Raw genomic sequence first — 9,505 nt, 5'->3', positions numbered from 1 at the left:
CAGGAGTTATCTGTGGCCGTAATACTTAGATGGATGTATATGTTGGTATTTTTTATGCTTTCTGATTTCCTCCAGGTAGATGTGATCAGGAGATGGGCTTCTCTTTTCACTCTTCTTCTTCCTGAGAAATTTCATGATGCCACTGTTAGTCATTGTGACATAACTCAGGATTTAGTTTTTGGCCTATTTCTTTTTTAGTTTGCCTATCTTGTTCCACAATTCCCGTTCAGGCTTTTTTTCTAGTTATAAACAGTTCACAGCTGGCTGTGGCCATTTGGTTTTAAGTGGAAACTGTCTCTTTAAATTTCGAGGAGATCTGTGCGCATGCGTTCTAGAACCCTCTGGGGGTGGGGGTGGGGTGTCCACTCTATCAGGAACCCTGTAGTCACCAGGATGGAGGTAGGCAGACAGTGAGAAACAAATGAACATGTATATATATTAAAAAAGAAAATCCATACCTGTATTTCTGCGGTTCTGTCAGGCATTCGTGGCCGTTCTATCAGGCGTTCGTGGCTGTTCTGATTCTTCCCCTGCTTGGCCTCGCTCAAGATGGCATCTTTGGGAGCAGCTGAGCATCTTGAATTAGAAAGCAATGGATTTCTTGCTTCTGCTACAAATTCCCCTAGCTGTAAGCCTTCCAATCTTCTAAATATTCCTTTATATGTGGTTCAGAGTTCTGGCACCATCCCCTGAGCCTGCTTGGTTGGGTATTCTGTGTTGTTGGTGACAGAGCTCCTCATGTACTTCAGCCTGATCCGCCATCTTGTTTGTTCTCTGAATTGTAATTTTTTATTTTATCTCCTAATGCTATCCTTTGAAATTTCCTATTCAGCTCTTTTACCCCCTCAATTTTCCATTTTCTTTTAGCTTCTCTACATTGAAGAGCAAGTTTCAGAGTCTCTTCTGCCATCCATTTGGTCTTTTCCTTCTTTCTTGTCTTTTTAATGACCTTTTGCTTTCTTCCTATGTGATGCATTTGATGTCATTCCACAACTCTTCTGTTCTTCTATTATTAGTGTCTAATTCATCACATTGGTTCTTGAGATGATCTCTGGATTCAGTGTCATATTTTGGCTCTCATGAACTTATTTTAGTTTTTTCAGCTTCAGACTAAACTTGCATATTATTAGTTGGAGATCTGTTCCACAGTCTGTCCCTGACCTTGTTGTGACTAATGATATATGGAGCTTTTTCACCATCTCTTTCCACAGATGTTGTTGTTGTTGTTGTTGTTGTTGTTGTTAGTGCTGTCGAGTCAGTTCCGACCCACAGCGACCCTGTACAGGGTTTCCGAGGGTGTAAATCTTTACGGGAGTAGAAAGCCTCATCTTTCTCCCGCGGAGCAGCTGGTAGTTTTGAACTGCTGACCTTGCGGTTCACAGCCCGATTCGTAACCACTATGCTACCAGAGCTCCTTACTTCCACAGATGTAGTCAGTTTGATTTGTATATATTCCATCTGGTGAGGTCCATGTGTGTAATCATCTTTTATGTTGTTTACAAAAGGTATTTGCAGTGAATAAGTTGCAGTGGTCTTGCAACATTCTATCATGCCATCTGCAGCATTGTTTCTATCACCAGGCCCATATTTTCCAATGAGTGATCCTGCCTTTTGTTTACAACTGTAACTTTAGTTTACAACTGTAACCAATAATTTTCAGTATGCCTTGATTAGTTGTTTGATCAATTTCAGACCAAAGAAGTTGGTAGAATTGTTCAATTTCTTCGTCACTGGCTTTAGTTGTTGGTGTATAAATTTAAATAATAGTTGTATTAACTGGTCTTCCTGCTAGGAGTATGGATATTATCCTATCGCAGACAGCATTGTACTTCAAGGTAAATCTTGAAATGTTCTTTGTGATGATGAATGTGATGCCCTTCCTGTTCAATTTGTCATTCCCAGCATAGAGAACCATGTGGTTGTCAGATTCAAAGTTAACCAATACCAGTCCATTTTAGCTCACTAATACCTAGGAATATTAATGTTTACAGGTTCAATTTCATTTTTGACAACTTCTAATTTTCCTAGTTTCATACTTTGTACATTGCATGTTCTGATCATTAATGGATATTTATAGCTGTTTTTCCTCAGTCTGAACTTTTCCCCACTGGCAAATGAAGGTCCTGAAAGTTTTACTCCATTCACATAATCGCAATCTATTCTGAGGAGGCAGCTCTTTCCCAGTCACATTTTGTGTGCCTTCCAACTGATGGGCTCATTTTCCGGCACTATATCTGACAGTAATCTGGTGTTCTTTATCATGTTTCAATATTCAGTATTCTGGTACTATCTGACAGTGTTCACTGCTGTTCATAAGCTTTTTCGTGATGAAATAGTCCATCTCTCCTTCTTCCAAGTTTGTTTTTGTCTGGAAGCTCATCTGAAACCTGTCCACCATGGATGACCCTGCTGGTTTTTAAAATGCTGGTGGTATCACTTCCAGAATCACAACATCACAGTGGCAAACTGACAGATGAGTGGTGGAGGAAGCATTTAGATTGTGTCTAATACTTTGCAATTATGAAACCACTACCACGAACTTTTTTTTTTATGCTACAACTTACAGAATTTCAAACATTTTCTTAGGATGGGTTCTTAGATGGATTATAGTTCTATGTATGTGAGCATCTATAAGGCTTTGACCTAACTGGCTACTGGAATTTGTACTCCCATTACCATTGTATTGGAATGTGTATACCACTGAAACACACTTGGTCTCTTTTTTCTCCCACCATTATTACTAAAGAAATTGTTTATTCTAACGTCACTTAGATATGGATAAGATTCTGGCAACCAAGGTACTGATTTGTTTATCCTCTGATGCTGGCTCCACGTCTCAGAAATGGAGCCCTAGGGTTTGTTTTTTGTTTTTGTTTGTGGTTTTGTTTGTTTTAATGGTAGCCTGTACAATTAGATGTATTCAAGTTATGATGAATTGCACTTAAACTTGTCTTTATTTTTTTGTATACCTTGTCATTAGCTAAGGAGCCCTGGTGATGTTGTGGGTTACTCATTGGGCTGTTAACCATAGGGTTAGCGGTTCAAATCCACCATCTGCTCTGCTGGAGAGAGAGGAAGCTTTCTGTTCCTATAAAGATTTACATCCTTGGAAACACCCCATAGGGGGTCAGTACGGGTCTGAATCAATTCTAGGCAGTGGGTGGGTTTCATTAGGTATATGTACTACATTCACTGTTACAGTTCATCATTTGCTGGTGTTGTCATTCTCGGATGTTCAAAGATCAGATTTATAAAGATACTGGTAATAAACGTCAATAATGAAACTAAGAATAAACATACACATACATATTTATATATTAGACTTGAGGAGCTCTGGTTGTGTAGTGGTTGCCAGGTGGCCTGCTAACCACTAAGGTCGGCAGTTCAAAACTACCAGCCGTTCTGTGGGAGTAAGATGAGACTTTCTGCTCCTGTAAAGATATACCGCCTCAGGAACCCTATACAGGGTCTCTATGAGTTGGAACTGACTCCATGGCATACAACCACTACCATATAATGTAGACTACATGAGAAACAACTTAGGGGACAGAGTTGTCAGAATGAAACCCCATAGGAAGACGGGGACCATGTGTACTAAGTGATTTGAGAAAGGACCATGGTGGGCCTGGTCTGGCCCTTTGACTTCATTAGTGGCTGGGTACATCTTCTAACCTGTTGACCATTTGAAGGAGAGACTGTCTTGCTGCCCCTGTTTGAGGAATTGAACATCTAGGGCATCATTAAGGTCCAATCACGTCATCTTGGAATTTTTCTAATCACGTTTAATAAGCCAACTTCCTCCAATGTCAGATTATTGCAAATTCAGGTTCTTTGGTTTCCTCAGGTTCACTGCACCTCAGGCAGAGCTCTATGAAGCTGTTCTAGAGATCCAGCAAGCATGTCTGACCCTCTGTTCCCCCGGGTCGAGCTTGGAGAACCTCTACAGCATGATGCTGACACTGATCGGAAAGAAACTTACAGAGCTGGGGATCATGAAGAACAATAAGGAAAATGATGCCTTCAAGGTACTTCTCTTCTCTTGAACCATTTTCAAGAACACCTAGCCAGCCTGCTTGGGTTGTAGCCTTAATAAAGCTCAGAAGACTTTAGAAATAGTCTTTGTAACTCTTCATCTCAGAGTTGGGGTTCCAGAATTCACATAGGTGTGATGATTTATGTCAAATTTGTATGTAAGACCCAACAGTTAACGTGTTTGTCTTAGTATATTGTGTACCGTCTTATGTATAAAAAACATTGAAGAAACACTTCCAAATATACTAAAACAACTTTACCATAATAATACAATAGCAGTGTTTTATGCACATCAAAAAGTAGTGCCTGTTCATTAAAACAAACCTCAAGTTTTTAATACAGTCGGCTTTACTGGGGTTGCTTTATAACAGATGGGCTGTGTGTAAGTCAGGCGTTCGTAGCCTGGTGACAGCCTACAACTGCGCTCTAGTATCTTCAGTGACTGGGTTTTTAGAATTAGATCACCAAGCCTTTCTTCCAAGGTGGTTGGACTCAAATCTCCAACCTTTCAGTTAGCAGCTATGTGCCTTACACCTTTTGTACCACCCGTGGACTCCAAAGTAAAGCCTGCGTGGATTAAAACAAAGGGAATCAGTACTGCTTTCTCCCAGAAGATGGCAGCACATTCTGGTTCATGGCATGAAGCATACCCAGCCCGAAAGTCAGGAAATATAAAATGAAGTCTGATGCAGACAGGATAGAAAGACATACAAAAAAAGGGAGAGGTTAACTCCTAATCCTTTTGTGGTGATTCTGAAAAGGAAGAGGTTGGATGGGACCATATCTGTTGCTTCAGTGATGTTGAAACTTAGGACCACATTTTGAAGTAAATTTAATTTGCATCCAAAACATAAATGGTGCTCAGTGAAAAATGGAAATCCTCAGCTTTAAAGAATGATGCTGGGTGCGCATGCCACACAGACCAACCAGTAGGCACCACCCACCTCCAATTTTAGGCTTCCAGGGCCTCTCCTATCAATAGAAATAGAGCTATAAATCTTTAGTTAACTGATAGAAATACCTCCATTGGTAGATGCCTAATGGTTGCACTGTTACTTGATGTCTCTCCTAACTGCTCCACGAACTGCTGTGAGACAGTTCAGGTCTCCAGAGCTGGCTTCCTGAGAGAACTGTCTGAACACTCAGAAGACGGCTATTCTAACAGAGTTACAACCACCCCTCAAAATACAGAGAGATGCTCATTTGCCTGGTCCCTAAGGAATTGCCCAATTCCAAGAGTAGTTAGAATGCCCTTGGCAGAAATGCAGACAAGAGATGGCAGTTTATCAGGTGTCTCAAGCATTTACCCAAGAAGAGATTAAATAACTGCTGCACGACCACGGAGGAGCTATTAACATGTGCCTCCCTGGTTTATATGTGTTCAGCTTTCTCCTGAGTGGTCATTGCTCAAATAACAACAGGAATTAACTTTTCAGGCTGCTCGAAAATACTGCCCTCACCATGTTGGCCACTACCTTGGGATGGATGTCCACGATACTCCAGACATGCCTCGTTCCCTCCCTCTGCAGCCTGGCATGGTGATCACCGTGGAGCCAGGTAGGCAGATGTGCTGGCTGACTGCTGCTAACACAGGGTAATCATGTGAGCAATAAGAGTAGACGTGGTTTCTTTTTACCTTGTTTTCATCGCCATTTATCTAGGTTCCGTGCATAGCAACCTGATGCACAGCAAAAACTGCCCGGTCCAGCACCAACCTCACAGTCATTGCTACGTTTCAGCTCATTACTGCTGCCACTGTGCCTGCCAGTCCATCTCTTTGAGGGTCTTCCTGATTTTTGCTGACCCTCCACGTTACCATGCATGATGTCCTTCTCCAGGAACTGGTTCTTCCTAACAACACGTCTGAATATGAGCGATGAAGTCTCACCATCCTGGCTTCTAACGAACTTTCTGGTTGTACTTCTTCCAAAACAGATTTGTTTGTTCTTCTGGCAGTACTTCTAATATTCTTCTCCAACACCTTAACTCAGATGCGTCAATTCTTCTACAGTCTTCCTTATTCATTTATTGTCCAACTTTCACATGCATATGAGGCTATTGAAAATACCATGGCTTTAGTCCTCAAACTGGTATCTTTGCTCTGGAACATTTTAAAGAGGTCTTGTGCAACAGATTTGCCTAAAGCAATATGTTGTTTGATATCTTGATTTCTGCTTCCTTGATTGCGGATTGTGAATTCAAGCAAAATGAAGTCTTTGACAACTTCAGTCTTTTCTCCGTTTATCATGATGTTATTTATTAGTCTTGTTTTGAGAATCTTTGTTTTCTTTACATTGAGGTGCAGCCCATCCTGAAAGCTTTGATCTTCATCAGTAAATAATTGAAGTGTTCTTTAATTCCAGCTGGCTGGGTTGTATCATCTGTATATCACAAGTTGTGAATGAGTCTTTCTCCAATCTTTTTTTTTTTTAAGTTTTTACTATGAATTATGTGTTAGTTTACATGGGAGAACATTATCTTTACATTCATTCTATCATTTTTCATTTAATTGCAATGATTACAATCCTCTGCATGCATCATCAAACAACCAAAGGGTACACCCCACATGTCTGCCGCACACAGCCCCTCTCCCTCCCTGAGTCCAGAGTCCCCAGCCGCTCCTTCTGTCCATATCATTCTTTCTCCAATCTTGATGCCCTGCTCTTCTTATCATCCAGTTTCTAGGATTATTTGGTTAGCATACAGATTGAATAATGTGGTTAAAGGATGCAACCCTGGTACACATCTTTCCTGATGTGAAGCCATTCAGTATCCCCTTGATCTGGTCTAGCAGCTGCCTCTTGATCTCTCTGTAGGCTCCTCATGAGCACACTGAAGTGTTCAGGAATATTCCCATTCTTCCCAGTCTTATCCACAGAGCCAAAAGCCGGCTTGAATTTCTGGCGGTTCCTTGTCTGCGTACTGTTGTTGCTCACAGAATTCTTAATATTTCAAATTGAGACTTGAATTTTTACTTCAGTTCTCTGAGTTTGAGAAATGCTGAGCATGTACATCCCTTTGGTTTTCTAACTCCAGTTCTTTGTACATCTCATTATAATAAACTTGATTTTGTCTTCTCAAACTGCCCTTTGAAATTTTCTGCTCAGCTGTTTTGCTTCCTCATTTCTTCCATTTGCTTCCATTGCTCAAGAGTAAGTTTCAGAGTCTTCTGACATCCACTTTTGTCTTTTCTTTCTTTTTATTGACCTCTTGCTTTCTTTCTGTATGATGCTCTTGATGCCACCCCACAACTTTTCTGGTATTCGGTCATTAGTGTCTAATGCATCAAATCTCTTCTTGAGATGATCTCTAAATTCAGTTCGGATGTATTCAAGGTCATATTTTGGTTCTTGTGGACTTGTTTTCATTTTCTTCAGCTTTAGCCTGAACCTGCATATGAGCCATTGATGGTCTGTTCTGCCCCTGGCCTTGCTTTGGGGTGATGATAAGAGGCTTTTTCACTGTTTCTTACCTGAACCAGCATGATTAAACTAGAACATAAAAATACATCTCTTCAGTGTAGTAGGGAACTTTATTTATTTTAGAATTGTCTTAACTTTCTCATTTAGCATCTCACAATTTGTTTAATTTGACTTCTTCTATCAACAACAGATGGAGAATACTTTCTATAAGTAGATATTAAGACTTAAATCTATTTTTAAGACTGCCTTTTTCGGGTCCAGTTTGTTTACGTGTCTCCCATTTAACAGTGGCCAAGTGCTTTTATCTTTAGATGATATGGATTATATCTGGGGAACGTGTTTCCTTTTACTCTCTGAGCCCTTACATGTTTCTCTTTGTGGTCCCAGTATGTAGTCCAGTCTAGCTGGTACTTGGGTGTTTCTAGACTTTTTCTAATCTTCTCTGCTGCTCTTTTTATCACAGAGCAGTATCTTCCGTATAGAGGAGCAAACTTTTCATTTGTTTCATATGAGAGCCTGTCTGACTTCATGTTTAGAAAGAAAGAGTACCTTGGACTCTGGTTTATCCAAGCATTCATTAAAGTTGTTCCTATTTCTCTCATACTCTGCATCATGTGTGTACATTTACAGCTTATTTGAGAAAAACATTCCTCAGCTTCTTAGTTAGGCTAATAATCTCTAATAAAGTATTTAATATCTTTTAAAACACCTTCTGTCTTTATTTGAGCAAAATGTCCTTTTTCCTGTTGGACAGAAGAAAGATGTATTGATACAGCCTGCTAAATACCAGAATATAACATATGTATTACATGCTCACAAACGAAATTACTTTGATGACCTGCTTGAGCCACTAAATATGACAGAATGAGGATCGACCTTATCCTAGTTGTGTGGAACCTGTGACTGGTATCTACTCATACTGATAGTGGTAGTCAGTATTTACTGACCATTACCTACCAGGCACTTTCTTTTTTTTTTTCCCACTCTATGTCATTGTATCCTCATGACTCTTAATAGGTAGATCTCACTAACAAGCCGGTCTTCTGCTGAAAGAATTGGGATACAGAAGGTGAACTTGTTGCTGCTGTTGTTGTTGTTAAGTGCCATTGAGTCAGTTCCAACCCATAGCAACCCTGTATGGGGTTTATAAGGAGATGCAGGTGGGTTTGAACTCCCAACCTCGTGGTTCAAACTGACCTTACGGTCCAGCACGTTATCCTGCAGCAGCACACCAGGACTTTTGCCCCAAACTACCCAACTACTGGCTTTGATTCTTTTCTCTGCTTCCAGGCATTTATGTCCCAGAGGATGACAGAGATGCTCCTGAGAAATTTCGTGGTCTTGGGGTACGAATTGAGGACGATGTGGTGGTGACTCAAGACTCACCCCTCATCCTTTCTGCAGACTGTCCCAAAGAGATGAGTGACATTGAGCTGATCTGCAAGAGGCCCTGCTGACCTGCATCGCAGCCCTCCCACATCTCAGGTTCCTGAAGCGGCATGCCCGGGCACGGGTGTCACTGTCTGTGCACTTGTACATGGCTACCATTTGGGGGTGCAGCTGCTCTCAGAGTACATGTGATTGTGTCAGGGGTGGGGCTGTTTCTGTTGTGCTTTAAGTAGACGGAAATCTGGGAAATTGAATTTTTCAACAATATGCTACTACAGCTATAGTAATGTTAATTCTGGAGGATTTAGACCTGGGCAAGTTTAAAACTTCAATGTAAAGAAATTCTGAATCACACATGTCATTGCTTACATTTAAACATACAGAAGAAGTCTCCTCTCCTGGTCCCTCCCTTTGTATAGTTTTGCTGAGATCCACCTGCTGTTGTAAGATCTTGGTGTGATGCTTACGTCTATACAGGATCTCTGATGGTGGGCGGCCAGTACACGCCTCCTGTTCACCGCTCTGCCTAGTCCAGATCCTACAAGTTGGCTGGAGCCAAGGCAGCCCTCAGGTGCGCTGGTGTCCTGCACCATAGTCTGTGTTCCAGCAGTGCTAGCCATCTGATTGTCTGGAGTCTGGAAAGTAAAATTTTAGATTCTGTT

At 41.0% G+C, this 9,505-nt stretch overlaps 1 protein-coding gene across 1 annotated transcript in view; it reads left to right on the top strand.

The window, feature by feature from the left end:
- XPNPEP3 (X-prolyl aminopeptidase (aminopeptidase P) 3, putative) overlaps nucleotides 1-8,943 on the top strand; it is an 88,401-nt gene extending 79,458 nt beyond the window's left edge. The window contains exons 8-10 of the mRNA XM_006866879.1: nucleotides 3,845-4,025; nucleotides 5,469-5,589; nucleotides 8,745-8,943. Of these exons, the coding sequence (XP_006866941.1) occupies nucleotides 3,845-4,025; nucleotides 5,469-5,589; nucleotides 8,745-8,911 (469 nt within the window). The 3' untranslated portion in view covers nucleotides 8,912-8,943. The remainder of the gene's footprint in view (nucleotides 1-3,844; nucleotides 4,026-5,468; nucleotides 5,590-8,744) is intronic.
- The last annotated feature ends 562 nt before the right edge of the window (nucleotides 8,944-9,505 follow it).

The sequence above is a fragment of the Chrysochloris asiatica genome, unplaced genomic scaffold (genome assembly GCF_000296735.1).
Source record: "Chrysochloris asiatica unplaced genomic scaffold, ChrAsi1.0 scaffold00097, whole genome shotgun sequence".
In the NCBI taxonomy this organism is placed as follows: Eukaryota; Metazoa; Chordata; class Mammalia; order Afrosoricida; family Chrysochloridae; genus Chrysochloris; species Chrysochloris asiatica.
This window is presented reverse-complemented; position numbering and strand designations above follow the sequence as displayed.